Raw genomic sequence first — 18,573 nt, 5'->3', positions numbered from 1 at the left:
ATCTCATCCACGACCTTATTAGAAACATTAATTGATATTAGCAATTCTTTTAAAGTAATTATTTATTCTAAAGGCATAAACTAGCTGACAGTTAACTTGTTATCCTTATTTTTTATATCCTTTATTGTGGTGGTCATGTATGTATAAGAATTTAACTTCAAAGAGGATTTCATTTTATTTTTCTTCTAAGATAATTTTAAAGTGTTATCCATCTACCTGTATCTTAGGATCTCCCTTTGTGAATGCAATTATCCATAAAGGCTTCGATGAAAGGCATGCTTACATAGGTGGCATGTTTGGAGCTGGGATTTATTTTGCTGAAAACTCTTCCAAAAGCAATCAGTATGTCTATGGAATTGGAGGAGGTACTGGGTGTCCAGTTCACAAAGATAGATCTTGTTATGTTTGCCACAGGTAAGAGATTACTTATTCTCATTTTTTTTTTAATTTAAATTCAATTAATTAACATAATGTATTATTGGTTTCAGGGGTGCAGGTCTGTGATTCATCAGTCTTATATAATACCCAGTGCTCATTACAACACATACCCTCCCCAGTGTCCATCCCCTCCCCTCCAGCAACCTGTTTGTTTCCTATGATTAAGAGTCTGTTATTGGTTTGTCTCCCTCTCTGGTTTCGTCTTGTTTCATTTTTTCCTCTCTTCCCCTATGATCCTCTGTCTTATTTCTTGAATTCTCATTTATTTTGGTAAGAATTTGGTAAGAACTGGTTTCATATTTGAGAAATTTGGGGAGAAGGGCATCATCTTGGACAACTTTAGGAATCCAAGCTAGGCATGTTTCAGGTTGCTTTTGGCCCTCTCACTAGTTGTAATAATAGCTAGTATTTATTAAATTATCTGTATAGGACAAGCACAGTTCTGAGCATTTGACCGATTTAACTCATTTAATCATTAGAACACCTAGTGTTTTAAAGAATATGGAGTAGAAAATATCTTTGGACATGAGAGATTTTATTGTGTCCCTTAAATATTACAGAACTTGAATTTCTGCCACGTTCCCAGGTGATGCTGATGTTTCTGATCACTGATTCAGAAGAAGACCTTAGAGCAGTAGGTCTCAGCCTTGGTGACACATTGGAATCACCTGGGGATCTTTAAAAACTGATGCTATGTCCCACTCTCAGAGATTCTCTTATAATTGATCTGGGCATTAGGATTTTTTTAAGTCTTCCCAGCTGATTTTGAAAGGTTGCCAGGGTAAAGAGCTGTAGTCCTGGAGAAAAACAAGGTCTGTTTTTATATTACTCTTGTTTTCCCCTTAAATTTAGACTTGTGTAGGTGCCTGAAGTCAGTCCTTCTGGGCATGAACTCCCATCCACTTCTGTTTTAGATCATAAATTACTTGAACAGGTTAAAAGGCTTATAATTTCTTGAGATTCTATAACTTGAACTCTGCTGTTGTATTATCTGGAGGTAAAAGTTCTGAGCACTTAGCCTGTTTAACTCCTACTTAAAATGGTTTTGATTTTAATAAGCAGTGTTTTAGTACTTCTCGTAAACTGTCTTTGGAACAGAATGGTTGGTTGTCTGCAGATAAGCTTATTAACTTAAGACTTTTGTATTTGGATTATCACAGGGCTGATTGTGAGTATAATAGAAATCTACTAGAAATGCTAAGGCATATTTAAGAATAAAAAGAATAAAAAGTATGGATAGCCTTTCTTTGGAGAACAGAATCAACTGGTTCACCAAAATCTTTTCTCCTCTGAAAAACAGAAACCATGAAGTAATTTAAAAAAAAAAAAAAAAAGGTTCATTGGAAATAAGGAAGGTCAGTCAAATGCCTGAGGGGATTGGGAGAGTAATCTCCTTAAACTTCTGGTAAGGGAAGACTATTTGAAGAACTAACATTTCAACTGAAATCTAAAAAAATGAGTGTTAGCCAGTTGAAGAGTGGCAGAATAGATACCACTTTCTATGGTAAAGGAAACAGTGTGTATGATGGCCACAGGATTAAGAAAGTTGGCCTGTGTGAAGAAAGAAAATTAATGTTCCTGGTGCACGGTGAACACAAAGTAAGATTTGAGAATTTGGAGTCATTGTAAGGAATTTGGATTTTCTTCCAAGTACACTGAGTAGCCTCTACAAAGTTTTAAGCAGAAAAGTGATGTGATATGATTAATGTTTTATGTGTTGGGTTGTTTTTTCTAAATAACTGGTTGCTTGGATGGAAAATAGTTTAGCTGGGAATTAGAGAAGAAATAGGAAGAGAAGTTCAGAGGCCATTTGTTCCCAGTCCACGTAAAAATTTTGGTGATTTGAACTTAACAGTAGCAATAAAATTAAGAGAATGAACTTCAAATCTATTTTGAAGGTGGGATCAATTAGACCTAGTCGGATAAATGTCCAGCTTTGCAGGCTACTACATGGGAGCCCCTTAAATCCCCTCCTTCCCACTTGGGCTATAGTTTGTGCTTTCACTCTGGGTACAAACAAGATAGCAGAGCCTCCGTCTCTACAAGGTTGTTACATTTTCAGTTTATATAGTTAAAATAAGAATTAAAGTGGCAAATTTATTAATGAGAGTAGTAGAAGACATTCTTAGAAAGTTCTTTCAAGTATGAAATGACAAACAACTCTGTTTATGTATAAATACATTAAAAAGCTTATGCAGTGTACAGAAATAAACCTTCCCTGGACTGCCTTGTCGTCAGGGAGATCTCTTCGTTTTCATGTTCCAGGCAGCTGCTCTTTTGCCGGGTAACCTTGGGAAAGTCTTTCCTGCAGTTCAGTGCAATGAAAATGGCACATTCTCCTCCAGGACATCACTCAGTCACTGGTCGACCCAGCGTAAATGGTCTAGCTTTAGCTGAGTATGTTATTTACAGAGGAGAACAGGTAATTCAGTTTTATTGTTCATCTTCAGAAATTATTTAGAGTCCTACATTAACCTCTTCTTACTGATCTCTTAAATTGACAAGGCACATTGCCTTAAGAACTGGGTTGTGGTTTTTTTTAACTTTTATTTGGAAATAATTTTAAGTTTATGGAAAAATAACAAAAATAATAGAGAATTCCCATATATACTTCACCCAGGTTTTCCCAATGTTAACATTTTATTGTTCTCCCTTGTGTGTGTGAATACAGATTTTTTTCCCCCAACTGCTGGAGAGGAAGTTGTAGGCTTGCTGTGTAACCTTAAATGTTTCAGGGTGTATGTCCCAAAAACAAGGACATTCTCTTTTTAAATTATTAACATTGGGAAAATAACATTGATAGAATATTATCTTACAGACTTGATTCAGATTTTTCAATTATAGTGGATCCTTTTTCTGTTTTTTAGCTTCTGTAAAATATAATTAATCAGAATCCTGTATTTAGTAGTTAACGCGTGTGTGGCAAAGAAGTGTACCGTCCCTCTTGCTCTTAGTGACACAGATCCAGTCAGAAGCATCTCTAGAGCAGTGTTCTGAACTGAGGATATGTAGCAGGATGGCCTCAGTTATTAAAAAGAAACACATGGTTAGTGTTCATCCTAGACCTACTGATTTGGCACCTAAGGGGGATTGGAATCAAGGTAAGGATGTTTTAAGAAAATACCCTTGGATGATTCTGATTCACACTCTAATTTAGAACCTCTTCTCTAAAGATTAGGAATCCTTATGGTAAAATCACCTAAACAAAAAATGTGTTTACCAATATTTAATCTTTCTCTTCCAGGCTTATCCTGAGTATTTAATTACTTACCAGATCATGAGGCCTGAAGGTATGGTTGATGGATAAGTAGTTGTTTTAGGAAGCGAAATCCACTGAACCTAAAATCACCTAAGCAGCTGGTGGCCTCTTAAGTTTTACTCCTTTGCTGAGAAATACCATCTTGTCCACAAGCCTGAGGCAAAAGGATAAAAATGTGAAAGAAGTTTAACATTCTGACTTGATAAAGCTTTAATAATGTACAGTGTTTTCTAAATATTTCCTGTTTTTCAGCACTTTAACAGATGCCATTCCAGGTTAAACTGGGTTTGTCTGTACTAAATTATAAACCAAGTTAACTTGAATCTTTTCTATGTTATGCATTGATTCTAACAGAAACTGTAATCCCCTCAACAGAACTCATTTTACTAATACAGTACTGTGTTCTTTAAAACACAGCATTTACACTGAATACGATTTCATTTGTAAAACTGTAAATAAGAGCTTTTGTACTAGCCCAATATTTATTTACATTGCTTTGTAATATAAATCTGTTTTAGAACTGCAGCGGTCTACACATTTTTTTCATACGCACTGCACATCTGTACTTCATCTTGCATCATCGTGATTGAGTGAACTTTACATTTGACTCCACAGGCCATGTTGAGCTACTAGCGAAGACTTTGTCAATTGGGAAAGATTGGTTTATCAGACTTAATTTCCTGATGGAAGCATTTATCTCTCATTAGAAATCTTTCCCATTGAAGAACTTATTTCATGAATGCTCTGGGGATTTAATTTGTGATAACTTTGTATGTATAAGACACATTCCAAAGAGCTCTATGAACGTCCTGATTATTAAAGACACTTCTTTACTGGCTTCAAACTCTGGGTTTCACATTGGAAAATTTTCTCATTTCATTTTGTGAAAATTAGAGCAAGTGCTTCTGTGTTTTAGGAGCTAAATCCTGCCACTGAGCAATTACGGTATTCTTTTCGTGGAGTGTGAATAGGAAGTTACGTTTCAGGATAATCCTGGAAGGGTAATCCTGAATAATTTTCTAATCTGTTCTAATTACCCTTAATCTAAAGGGGCAAAAAAAAAAAGCAGATGGGAGTGGGTCATTTTTTTGTCCTAAGTATTTTATTCTTCTTCTTCCTTGGCCTCATGGTTACAGCAAGTCTGTACACCATAGGTAAGCTGAACCCAGAACCATGAAATAAATGTAGGTGTCCCAGTTCTCTCCAGGTCACCTGAATGGGCAGGTGCTGTGACACGGTGCCTCCTGGTCCTGGGCAGCCTCATCATGACATCCACAGATGCTTGGAAATATGCTTTGTGTGTGCACTACATGGTGACAGGCTTGTTGGGCAGCTGTGGAGGGGAATGCTGTCCCATAAAATGCCATTCCTGTTTTCTAGTAGAAAACTGTCTTTTCCATGAAACAGGCTAAAGCTTCTTGGCACAGAGACATGAGTTACAGCTTGGCAGTCTGTTGACTCTAGCTGCCTCAGGAGGCAAGGCAGGTTTTTACTGACTTAAGTCTCTTTTAAGTGAGAATGTTCCCCTTCACTGTCTGTACCAGTTCACTTTCGGTATATATTTTATTCCATCTATAAATTATCTGGCTCTTTGCAGTAAGTTGTACACAAAGTGCTAGCAAGTTATGTTTCTCGCCCTAAGTAAGAGTTAATCAGAGTAAATGCATATCTGGAGTTGTTTCTATGATGTAAATTGTGATCATTATTTAAGAGGTCAATTTCTGACCTTGAAGTGCTTTTATACAGCTCTCTAATAATTGCAGTTATGATCCTAAAGTAATTTCTTAGAACACAAATGGAGTATGCCAAATTTTATATAATTTTTCAGATACTGGAAGCTTCCAGATTTTATAATTAGAAGATAATGGGATGAGTTAATGGGGTTTATATTTACACACCTTATCTCTCAACGTTGAGCCCACACCACTCCCCCATAAGTGAATCTGGAACTGCTTATCACGTAGTCGTCCGAGGTCTCTGAGTTTATGATACTGCAGCCTGTGTTGTCATCTAATCCATTGCTTAATTACTGTGTTGTTTTCCTATGAATGATTACATTGTGGTTAATATGTTAGCATGGCAATATTTTCAGATAGCTTTTGTTTGTTGGCAATTGGGGGGGTGGTTGGGGGTGGTTGGGAGGATTTTTTTGGAGTTTTTGCATGAAATATCTTACTTTATAATGATGGAATTGCTTTTTCTTTTGTCTTGTGATTTTGTTTTTTTTGAAGTGAGATTTAACTTTTTGTGTGAGTAGTACTATTATATCCATCTTGGGTGTCTTACTTGTACTGTATCACATTCCATACCTTCATTTAATTCTTAATAAAGTGTTCATTTGTTTTTCTGGGTAGCATGGTAATTACTGGAATAGTATAAATGTGTTGAATGGCCTTTGAGAAAATGGATTAAGATTACAATAAACCACAATTGCAGGAAAACAATGTAGTTCTGAGTTTAACAGTGATAGAGTGCAGTTTAAAGTTTGAAATTTTGAATGTTGTGACCATAACTTAGATGCTTTAAAATGGAAGTAGCTATAAGATGCTTTCAGACATTTAATTGCTCCAGTACAAGTTTTGGCAAACCTCAAAGCTTATTCCTGGGAAATCTGTCTTCTTCTAAAGAGGAATGTATTTTTTGTTTTCTATCATTTTTTTAAGTAAGCTCTTGACCCATTGTGGGGCTTGAACTCATAACCCCGAGATCAAGAGTTGCATGCTCTACCGACTGAGCCAGCCAGGCACTCCGGAAAAAAAAAAAAATCTTTATAGGTTTTAAAATCCTAAAGTTAGTGGTATTTATTCGTCTTAAAGTATAATGATGTCTCTATTTTAGATTTCAGTATAAGTGTTTTTGTGTATGTGATCAATTCTCTGCTTTCCGTGATAGGAAAATCATGGTGCAGATAAGCCATGAGTCATTTTGCTTGAAAGATTTTTCAGCGACTTCATCTTACTGCTTCAGTTAGGATAATATTAAAGTGTTTGCTTGCTAGTTCCTAAGCATCCCAGTGTCTGCTATGATCCAGTTGTCTGCTGGGTGGTGAGGAAAGAAAACATGTACATAAATTTCCATAAGCTTCTGTAATTAGTTTTCCTGACTGGCCTTTTACTTACTGTCCTGCCCTGTTAGAGAACTAGAGTGACAGAGGAAGCAAGTAATAGTAGCCAGTCTTCACCAGGAAAATGGTCAGATTTTTATAAAGTTAGACCATAATGTGGCCTTTTCATTATCTACTCAGTCTACACCTCCCACCCTGCCACCTCCTTTTCATGCATACTCCTTAGGTAGACTGTGACCTAAAATACTTAATTATACCCTTTTTTTTCAATTTTTTATTTAAATTTTAGTTAACATATAGTACTGGTTTCATTTACACCCTTTTAGAGGGTTCTTGCTCCCCACAGAGAAGCCACCATTGTCAGAAGTCTCTTTCAGAAAAAAAATAAAGATAATTTTTTTTAAAGTATCTTTTTTCTTCCTCATCCACCCACAGCTGTCCTCCCCAGAGCCCCACGTGGTCTGCCGGTGGAGCGGCGTCACAGAGAAGCTCCCGCAGGGGGTTGGTCTGCACGTCATTTGGTACGTGGAGAGATGAGAACAAAATTGAGAGGAAATTTTTATAGCAATTTGACATTGCTACAATGTTTTTAATTTAACAAAAATATTGGTCTGCAACAAATTGGAAGTTAAGAGGAAGAAAAAACTGGCCCCTCACAGATCATTTGAAATAGGAAAAATATCTGTTTTGTTAACCCCATACTTACCCCACTTAGCACATCCCGGCACATAATAGTTCCTCAGTAAATTTTTGTTGCGTGAATAAATTAATAGTGATTAAGTGATTGGGCTCTAGGGTCAGATAGATCTAGATTTGAATTTTACCCTGTCCCCCGCCAACTGTGCAGCCTTAAATTACATAACCTTTATAGTACTCGTCTCGTAGGGTTGAGAGAACTGAATGATGTTCTGTATGTGCCACTAAGTTCTGTAGTAACCAAGATTACTGAGAATGCTTTAGGACTAGTGGTTGAGTGTTCTCAGTTGTCATGGAGACATAGAACATAGAATTTTAAAGCAGCAAGAATTATTAGCCACTGATCCCTTCAGTGTTCAAATGAAATCTTTTAAAAGCTCAAAATGTAAAGTATATAAATCTTTAGATGCCCAAGAATCTCAGTTTGAAAATTACTGATAAAAGCACATAGACCTTCTGGCAACCTGGTTGGGGAACCCATAGCCCAAGCCGCATCATTCCTCCAGTACAGAAAAAACAAATGGACTCATGATGAAAAATCAAACGCTGTGCACTGTGAGCACAAGTCAGCAGACATAATCTTGGAGGATTAGCACCTCCCCAAACTTGAAACAGAATAACTGGAATAAAAATGGTTACGATAATTGGAGCAAGGGAAGAAAGCATAAAAACCATTAGAAAAAACACCATGAAAAAGGCAAAATAGATACGACAAGCTAAGTCTTTTGGAACTAAAAAGTATAATTAGTGAAATTAAGAACACAGTGGACAGATTAAGCCACAGATTGGGCATATCTGGAGGGAATTTGTGAACTAGAGGATAAATAAGGAAAATACCTGCATTGTAACAGAGGAAGAAATGGGAAATAGAAGAGGGCTAATAGGGAGTATAGAAGATCCAGCTTACAGAAGGGAGGGAAGACATTTGAAGATTTTTCCACAATTTATTAAGGACGTGAAATTGAAAAAAATATCTAGGAGGGTGAATGAAAACAAGTCTACATCTAGACAGGTAGTAGAATTGCAAAAGACGAGAAAAATCTAAAAGCAACCAAAGAGAAAAGACATCACCTGCAAAGGAGTAATTAACAGCAGGCTTTCCGATGGCAGCAATATAGGCCAGGAGCCAGTAAAATAACTAAGTGCTGAGAAAAAAGAAATTTATGTTGGCTATCAATTCTACATGTAGATAAATTAGTATTTAAAAGGGAGGATGGGGGACGCCTGGGTGGCTCAAGTCAGTTAAGCGACTGCCTTCAGCTCCCGTCATAATCCCAGGGTCCTGGGATTGAGCTGCACATTGGGCTCCTTGCTCAACAGGGAGTCTGCTTCTCCCTCTCCTTCTGCCTTGTATTCTCCCGGCTTGTATTCTCTAAATAAATAATAAAATCTTTTAAAAAATAAAAAGGGAGGGTGAGAAAAACATTTTCAGATTTTGCTGAAAGAACATAAGATTGTTCTTTAGGAAAGAAAGCAATTGAGTCCAGAAGGAAAGAGTTAGATGCAAACAGGGTGAACGAAGAAATTGGTAAACAGAAATACTCATGTAAAAACAGAAGAAATGTTTTATTAACTGGTAGGGAATAATCTTCAAGACATAACATGAAAAAGATACAAAAAGAAAAAAAAAAAAGAGGTTGACCAATACCTATGATTTGCTACTATTCTATAAAAGGGAAAAATACAATGTGCATTTGCTTCTTTATGCATAAAATACCTCCAGGATACACATGAAACTATTGGGAGGACATCTGAGGTGCCAGGGGGACAGAGGCGTTGAAGACTTTTCACTGTATATCCCTTTTTTTTTTTAAGATTTGATTTGAGAAAGACAGCAAGCACGAGGCGAGGAGGGGCAGAGAGAGAGGGAGAAGCAGGCTTTCCATTGAGCAGGGAGCCGGATAGAGGGCTCAATCCCAGGACCCTGAGATCACGTATGACCTGAGCCGAAGGCAAATGCTTAATCGACTGAGCCACCCAGGTGCCCCTTCGCTGTATATCCTTTCATTTCTTTCGAATTGTGTATCAAGGCTATTTTATCTATTTAAATGAAACACTGTAGTAAGTGTTTTATCTATTTAAATGAAACACTGTAGTAAGTGTTGTCTATGAAAATAGAAGTAAAAAATAGATTTGATGTTTTAAAGACAAGGTGGAATGTACTACTTGACAATAATATGGAAGATGGGAGAAACTTTAAAATGTTGATGAACTTCAGAGTTTGTTAAGTGTGCATAGTAAGTTTTTAAGGATAATCACTGAAAGAGTGGAAATAGAATTGAAAAGGTGAAAAAGGGTTAAAAAAGTGAACACTCCCACAGAAATGGAAATAACAGACAACTCCTGCACTTTTTTCCCATAAAAAAACCTTGGGTAAGTGGAAAATACCTGTAAAGGGCTAAGAACAGGCTAGACACTCCTGGGGGGGGGGGGGGGGAGCAGAGGTTAAGAATCGAATTAATGCTCTAGCAACTAAGTGTAATATTGGTGCAGGAATAAACTCATTTAACCAATTGAACAGAGTATATGTGGAATTTCTACGTACACTAGAGATACAGATAATGTGGAAAGGAGGACCTTTTCAACAATTACTATGGAACAACTGGTTATCCACATGAAAAAATCTATTTGGGTGTGCATACACAAAAATTGTAAGTGTATTTCATGTAGTACTTATATATGAAAAGCAAAGCATATTAAATGTTTAGGAGAAACTATGGAAGACTTTCTGCTTTGGAGAGACGAGAGAACTTTTAACAGAGCTTTAAAGAATGCTAGCCCTAAAAGAAAAGACGGATAAATTTAACCATATTAAAACTAAGAACATCTGTTCATCTAATAGCCCCTGTAAAGAAAGTAAAGACAAGTCACAAAGTGGGAGAAAATATCTGCAACACATATAAAGGGCAAAGGACTCAGACTATATTAAAAACTGCATATAATAAATAATATGTATTCAGAGCAATTTTATATATAAGCCAAAAGCCAGCCTCCTGCATATGGGGGGAACATGAACCACGTGAGGGCTGCCCGTTATCACCACATGGTGCTGTTCCAGAGGACCTAGCTGATACTGGTGGTCAAGAGAGGGAAAACGTTAAAAATGGTGAGACAGTAAAACTGTTTACTCACAGTTGATATCTGACAAATGCAAGAAAACTGAAAAACTGTTACAGTAAGAAAATTCAGTGAGTAGGTACAAAATAAGCAGAAAGTAGCAGACTTCCTATTTACGCCTAAGCAGCAGTTGTTAAGATGATATGGAAAGATCCCATTTATAATAAAATACATGTAATACCTAAAAAATACGGAATGCTAGAGACAGTAAGACAGCACAAATAGAATAATACCATGCGTGCTATTCTTAGATTCAACGGGATAAAGATACTGTTTCTCCCTACATTAATATATAAATTTGCCATGACCTAATAACATATTGAGCCTTTTTTTTTTAATGGAAATACAGTTGACACAGAATGTTAACATTAGTTTCAGGTGTACAACAGTGATTCCCCAAGTCTGCTTACGCTGTGCTCACCACATGAGTAGCTCCCATTCGTCACCATACAACACTGTATGATTGACTACGTTCCCGGTACTGCACCTTTTATCCTGGTGACCTACTCGTTCTGTCGCTGGAGCCCATGTCTCCCACTCCCCTTCTTCACCCATTTTGCCCATTCCCCCCACCTCCTCCAGCAACCACCAGTTTGTCCTCTATTTATGGATCTGTTTCTGCTTTTTGTTTGTTCATTCGCTTGTTTTTTTAGATTCCCTGTATAAGTGAAATCATACAGTATTTGTCTTTGTCTACATGTCAGCCTTTTTGATGAATGGAAAACCAAACCGATTCTAAAGCTACCATGGAAAAATGAATATATAAGGACTCATTAAAAATTACCTGAGGGGCGCCTGAGTGGCTCAGTGGGTTGAGCGTCTGATTCCTGAGTTTGGCTCAGGTCATGATTTCAGGGTCCTGAGACTGAGCCTCTCATCGGGCTCCGCGTGGAATCTGTTTCCTTCTTTCTCTCTCTGCTCCCCCCCCCCCAGATAAATAAAATCTTTTTTTTTTTAAACTAAGAAAAAAGTACTGAAGGACTACTAGCCATATCATGTACTAAAAATATTTTTAAACTATTACTAAAACAGTAATCCTGACACATGAAGCTCATCAGTGCAACGGAAGAGGGAGCCCAGAAGTGGTTTCACATCCACAGTAGGTGATAAAGGTAACATATTATGAAATTGTGGGAAACATAATGGTCTTGCAACAACTGAGCGTTCATCTGGGGAAAATAAAGTTGGACCCAAGCCTTATTCCTTACATCAGAATATTTCAGGTGGGTCAAATGTGTAATGATAGAAAATGAAAAGACAAAATTATAAGAAGAAAGGCAGAACAATCTTACTCATCTAGGCAGAGCGAAGATCTTTCTGATGTAACACAAAACCCAGAAGCTACGAATGAAAGGATCGATAAATCCAACCTCAGAAAAATGTTACGTCTGCAAACAAAAAGGTAAACGACAGACTGACGAATATTTGCAACACAAACAGCAGACAAGGAATTCTCTTTAACATAAAAAGCTCCTGGAAAATCAAGAAGCAAAAAACAAACAAAAAAAACAACCCAAAAGAAAATGAATATACAGAAAAGGAAATTAAAATGGCATTTAAAGAGGAGCAATGCAACTTACCTTACACTGCGATACTATTTTCCACCTCTATTAGCAAAGATCAAAGAGTGGTATTCAAAATATTTAACACCCTGGCACTGGTCAGGCAGAACAGACTCTGAAGACTCCTTCTCTGCCTGGTGCCAATCCTTTAGTTGGTGGATTGCGGAAGGGGGTGGGGGAACTAGAGTCTCAGAAACCCGAGTGGAGCACTCGGGCTTGGGGCAGCAGCTTGTTGCCAGTGGGTATGGAAGTGTGCTGATCCGTACCTACCAGTACAACCCCATTGGTGCAGTAGAGCTGCCTGTCACACCTGGTGGAGGAGAGTACCTCTCTTGCATTGTTGAGAAACAGCCTCGAAAAGGAAAACAGTAATGTTTGCCCAGATTTTAAATGGGTCCTTTGAGTGAAAGGACCCGTGATAAGAAAATACATCACAGCCTCATTTGGAAAGACAAAGTTATAAGTAGCACATCTGTCTATCAATAGGGAACTGGTTACATACATTGTAGCACATTCATACCCCAGAAAGTCTGGAGTCACGAAAAGAATGAGCCAGTCCTGTGTGTACTGATGAAGACAGATTATTGGAGAAGGGAGTGGGGAGTGAGGCAAGATTCAGAAGTGTGTATAAGTTACCACTGTAAAAAAAAATAGAGGGGAAACATCAACATATAGGCTTGTTTGCTCATAGGCTGTCTCTGGGGGCGGAGGGCCGTGGGGGGGGAGAATATATGGCAAATATATGGTAACAGTAATCTGAGGAGGAGATCTGGCTGGCAGGAGACCTACAGATGGAAATGAAAGCTAAGTTTCCATTCTGTATTCATTGTACTTGTCATGTATTTTTTTTTAAGTTTTTTTTTTTTTCTTTATTTGAGAGAGGGAAAGTGCATGGGGGTAGGGGCAGAGGGAGAGGGAGAAGCAGGCTCCCCAGTGAGCAGGGAGCACAACATGGGGCTCCATCCCAAGACCCTGAGATCATGACCTGAGCCAAAGGCAGACGCTTAACCGGCTGAGCCATTCAGGTGCCCCTATGTGGACTCATTTAAAAAAATAATTTGTTTAGGGGCCCTTGGCTGGCTCAATTGGTAGAGCATGAGGTTCTTGATCTCGGGGTTCTAAGTTCGAGCCCCACGTTGGGTGCAGAGATTACTTAAAAAATTTTAAAAACAAAATATATATATTTTTGTTTTAAGATGAGATTAGTTAGGTAATAGCTAAGGGTTCTTTTAAGCTCTTAAGTCTGCAAAAGGGTAACCAAAACTGAACTGAGAAGTTCCCCAGACCTGCTGTATCCTCAGTCTTCCTCTTCCTGGTTCATGGCCTCTCCAGTCTTCCAGTTGTTCAAAATAGAAACCTTGGAGTCATTATCTTCTTTTCCTCATGGCCCACATTCACCCTTGTCCACCACCGCCTCCCACTCTCAGGTCCCATAGTCTTTTTTTTTTTTTTTTTAATTAAACTCTAATCTACTTTCAACTCAGGAACCAGAATAATCCTGTTGAAGCATAAGTCAGACTGTCTTGCCTCTTGCTCAGAATTCTGCAGTGACTCCCCACTTCACTTAAAAAGATGAAGTCCTTCAAATGCACAGTTGGACATGCATGACCTGCCTGTGCCACCCCCGTGTCACCACCTCCCACTCTACCCCCGGTCACTTTGAAAGGACATTTTAAAGTTTGCAAGAAGACCTACATAGGGAAACATAAATGAAAACCCCCTTGAGCAAAGTTTAGGCGCCCGAAGTACTTTAAGGAAGGGGCCCACTTAGGCAAACGCTAACCACAGCTTCTCGCTTCTGTACACGCCTGCTGCCGGCTTGCTAAAGATAAATCGAGTCCCGGGGTGGAGGGGCGCCTAATTGTATCCCACCCAGAGCTATCACTCTCCCCGGCAAGCTGCCATCCTACCCTCCACCCAGAGTGACACCCAGAGTGACACCCAGAGTGACCCTCCGAAAAGACCACCACCCTGTACCATCTGAAGCCCTCTGATAGTTCCCCGCGCCAAGCGACTTGACCTAAATTTCCTATTGGACAGTTTGTACTAGCCAACCGGACTCAGTCCCCCCCATAAAAACCTTACCCATTCCTGGCTCGGGGCTCTTCTCCACTGCCCCTGCGTGGGTTATGAGATGAGCCCCAGCGCGCTGGTCCTTCAATAAAGCCTCGTGTGATTGCATCAAGAGCTGTCTCTCTCGACCTCTTGGGGTTGAGTCGCCGCATCCTTTAAGGTAGGGTAACGACACCTTGTTCCCTCCTTACAACTTCAGCCTCTGAGCAGGCAGCCAGGCCTCCCTCCATCATCCCCATGACTTACTCCCCCACTTCCTTATTGTTCAAATGTCACCTTCTCGGGGAAAGCCTTCCACAGCCACCTTGTTTTAAATTTCATTGTCTCCTCCCTCTTCCCAGCTTACTCCAATCCTCCCTAACCTGCTCTGTTTTTCCTGTTAAACTAAACAGGTTCTAAATTCATTGTAGTGTATTGATTATATTTATTGCCCATCTCCCCCCACTGAAAGATAAACTTCACAAGGATGGATTACAGTGATGTCGCCCGCTGCCAAGAACAGTGCCTGGCACATGGATGATACTCAGTAAATACCTGGTGAGTGAGTGAGTGGGCTTATATGTTCTTCACTCAGTTCTTCTAAAGTCTACTTAACCATTATATGGAGAGAGTAACAGCTAATAGTGGCATTAGCAGTAGTAGCAATCGTAATGACAGTTGTTTATCTAACTCACTGCCAGCAAGGATGTACTGTGAATACTCATTGTTATTTTTAAAGTTCACCACTGGTAACAATAATAGCAGGAATCCCAGACACCATGTATTAAATCCTTACACCATGAGCCAGATAATCCCACACTGGTTATCTTTCAGATCAGGGAACTAGAGCCAAGAGTTCAACTTGCCCATGGGCAAGGCTGATAAATCTTTTCAGATTCCCTTTTTTCTGTGTTCCTCAACCTTGTAAGTGCTCTTGGCAAGCTGTAGTCTTTTTCTCGAGACTCTGTGGGAATGCCATTTGCTGCCTGAACCGCACAGAGATGCAGGATGGGTCAGTCTCTTGAGTTTTCTGGTACTTTCAGTCTCAGATCATGGGTCATGATTGCTGTGTTTCTCTCCTGGAAGCAGCACTTCTCCCCACGTCAGTCAGCTTGCAGATTTGGGCAGAGAACCAGTCCAACGTGCCTTCAGTGCCTCGCCTCTTCAAACAGATGCTAGGGACGATGTTTTTACTTAGGATCCCTAATCAACGGAATTTTAAACTGACCAATTGGAAGAACAGATGGATCCTGGATGAAGCTGTAATCCCGAGGTTGAAACTGATTTCTGTTGGCAGTTTCAACCCTATTTGTCAGGAGGGAAGAGTGGGAACTCTGGGGGAGTATTCTGTCCCAGAAAGAAAAGAACGTTTTCTGTTCTGACCACTGAATAAAGGGAGAATGAATCCAGGCAGAAATGACCTGGCTGAAGTTTAATAGATTTTAATATAAAAAGGCTAGCAGATTCCAGTGGAAGGGAATATAGTCAATTTGTATTTATAGACAGGGATTAAATAAACTAATCCGACAGGAGTCTTTCGAGGCAATTGTTTGGAAGCAAGATAGATCCATCTGCGTGCAAAGAATCGTGAATGAATGGGGATCCATGGCTCAGTGGGCAGGCGGAGCCCAGAGGAGACCACCAGTCCGGATAATCAGACATTCACATTTCCCACCGTTTTGTTCTATTGTATCCAAATGTGAGAAGCTGCTTTCCAGTTCCCCACATACAAAGCTCTTTATTGGACTTTATTGAGGCATGATCCCCACTGCTTTACTGAAGCTGCCAGCCTCAGAAGGAGTTTTGCTTGATGGCGTCTGGCAGCTTGGCTTTGCCCCCAAGTAGATTTATGAGCTGTGAAAGATGGTCAAATTAACACCCTAAGCATTCCTGATAGGATTAGAGGGTCGGAGACATGCCTGCATTTGCATACCGCCCCGATACAGGGCACATCTTTGTGCCTTCCCAGCCCTTCTGGGTGGGGTGCGGGGAGGGCGCACGTAGGAGGTGACACCATGCTCCCCTCTCGCAGCTGGCAACACAAAGGGTCACCAGGAGACTCCAGATGATGTTATTTGGCATTTAACATCTAATAGCAGCATCCCCCAATCAAAAGGACTGAACTGAAGTGGTAAATGCATCCCCTTTCAGGGGTAGCTACCCGTCCAGGACTCCCCAGGGAGAGAAAGATCATCTCTTCTCTAGGGTGGGATTGACTCTTCCAACTGCCCAGACAAGCCCTGAGGGTTGGCCTAAAAAACACCATTTACATAATACCAATTACCGATTTTTCTGATGGTAACAGTAAAGCATATTCATTGTAGAAAATTTGGAAAAAGCTAAAAAATGCAGCAAAGTGAAAAATCACCCAGTATCCCATTTCTTAGAAATAGCTAACTGCTACACTTCGGTTATATTTATTTACAATCTGTTTTCTATGCATATCGGCAAGTAATTGGTTGTTTTTGTTTTAACAAAGCCAGATCTTATTGTTTAACAATCTTTTCTTTCAATATTATATCTGAAGCATTTTCCCACGTTCTTAAATATCTCTTTAAGAGAAAAGCTTATTTTTAATGACTGCATAGTGTTCCATCATAAAGAATAAAATGTCTCAAAGGGGCGCCTGGGTGGTTCAGTCAAGGGGTGCCAGGGTGGCTTAGTTGGTTAAGCGCCTGCCTTCGGCTCAGGTCATGATCCCAGGGTCCTGGGACGGAGCCCCACAGTGGACTCCCTCCTTAGCGGGGGGGGGGGGGGGGGGCTGCATCTCCCCCTCCCTCTGTTCCCCTGCTCTCGCTCTCTCTTTCAAATGGCTAAATAAAATCTTTTTTTAAAAAAGGGCTATAGGAAATTATATTAGGCTAAAGGATACTCTAAGTCTATAATAATTAAAATATGGGCTATTATTGCAAGAAGAGACTGGAAATTATTGAAACAATAAAAAATGGTATTTCAAATCAATGGGAGAAGAATTATATAATGGTTCTAATACAAGTGATTAGGGGAAAATTTAAATTAGGTTAAATGCTTATTTCACATCATATTCTAAAATAAATTCCAAGTGGGGCGCCTGGCTGGCTCAGTCAGAAGAGCATGTGACTCAACCTCTGGGTTGTGAGTTCTAGCCCCACATGGGATATAGAGATTACTTAAAAATATAAAATCTTACAGGGCGCCTGGGTGGCTCGGTCGGTTAAACATCTGGCTTGATTTTGGCTCAAGTCACGATCTCACGGTCACGGGATGGAGCCCCAGTGGCAGGCTCTGCGCTCAGCGAAGACTCTGCTTGAGAGTCTCTCTCCTTCCACTCATTCTCTCTCTCAAATAAATAAATCTTTTAAAAAATTAAATAAATAAATAAATAAAATCTTTTAAAACCTTTTTTAAAAAGATTCTCTCCCTTCCCTCTACCCCCCCCCAAAGAAAATAAATAAAATAAAATCTTGGGGCACCTGGTTGGCTCAGTTGGTGGAGTGTGCAACTCCATCTCGGGATTGTGAATTCGAGCCCCACGTTGGGTGTAGAGATTACTTAAAAAATAAAATCCAAATGAATAAAAATTAAAAAATTTTTTTAAATAAAAATAAATCCCAAGTAGATTAAAAGTCAAATATTCTTTTTATAAAGATTTAATTTATTTATTTGACAAAGAGCACAAGCAAGGGGAGCGGCAGGCAGAGGGAGAAGCAGGCTCCCCACTAAGAAGGAACCCAACAAGGGGCTCGATGCCAGGGCCCCAGGATCATAACAAGAACCGAAGGCAGATGCGTAACCAGCTAAGCCACCCAGGCGTCCCTCAAATGGCAAATTTTTTTAAAGAATAATATTCTGAGTGAAGGTGCTAAAAATGGGTACCCTGGTACTGCAGGTGGGAGTGTAAATTGGCAGAACCCCTCTGGCCATCAATCTGTTATGTACAACACCACACAGTAGATGATATTTGTTACTGTTTCTTTTAATATCTAAAAAGGAGGGCTGGGAAGCTCTTTGAGGACTTCCAGACTGTACAGCAGTTGAAACCTCTAATGCCATTCTATTTTGTAATACTGCCTTATGCATTTCCAGGTTGGTGAGTGGGTGGAGAGTATGAAAAGGTCTGATGGTGGCCTGGGAGATCCCAGGTCGTACTGACCATAGGCCAGAGAGGACCATTTCACTTTGTTGAGGTGATCATGGGCCATAGGTCGTAGCTAAGACTGAGTTCTATGCCAGTCTGGGCCCTGCATGGGGAGACCACCAGGGCCTCGATGCACTTGATACAGGCAGAAGCCCACGTATCCAGCAAGCTGTTTGATTTTGAAGTTCAGCATAACGCTGTGCCCATTGTAGGAAGGAATTAGCAGTATAAGTTGGGGGAAAGAGAATGAGAGAGGTACAACCTTCAT

The 18,573-nt window shown here is 39.7% G+C and overlaps 1 protein-coding gene across 5 annotated transcripts in view; it reads left to right on the top strand.

Moving 5' to 3' along the window:
• The window catches only part of TNKS2 (tankyrase 2), a 73,047-nt gene extending 58,726 nt beyond the window's left edge, over window positions 1-14,321 (top strand). For 2 of the 5 annotated variants that reach the window (XM_057308511.1, XM_057308509.1), the window contains 4 exons: window positions 228-414; window positions 2,704-2,860; window positions 3,683-3,728; window positions 4,216-6,040. In XM_057308511.1, coding sequence (XP_057164494.1) covers window positions 228-414; window positions 2,704-2,860; window positions 3,683-3,728; window positions 4,216-4,283 — 458 coding nt within the window. In that variant the 3' untranslated portion in view covers window positions 4,284-6,040. Of the gene's footprint in view, window positions 1-227; window positions 415-2,703; window positions 2,861-3,682; window positions 3,729-4,215; window positions 6,041-7,196; window positions 9,235-9,272 lie in introns of those variants that run through there. The other 3 variants (XM_057308508.1, XM_057308510.1, XM_057308507.1) reach the window with 3 other exon arrangements.
• The last annotated feature ends 4,252 nt before the right edge of the window (window positions 14,322-18,573 follow it).

Source organism: Ursus arctos, unplaced genomic scaffold (genome assembly GCF_023065955.2).
Source record: "Ursus arctos isolate Adak ecotype North America unplaced genomic scaffold, UrsArc2.0 scaffold_7, whole genome shotgun sequence".
NCBI lineage: Eukaryota > Metazoa > Chordata > Mammalia > Carnivora > Ursidae > Ursus > Ursus arctos.
The sequence above is the reverse complement of the archived record's forward strand: the minus strand, read 5'-3'. Positions and strand labels throughout refer to the sequence as shown.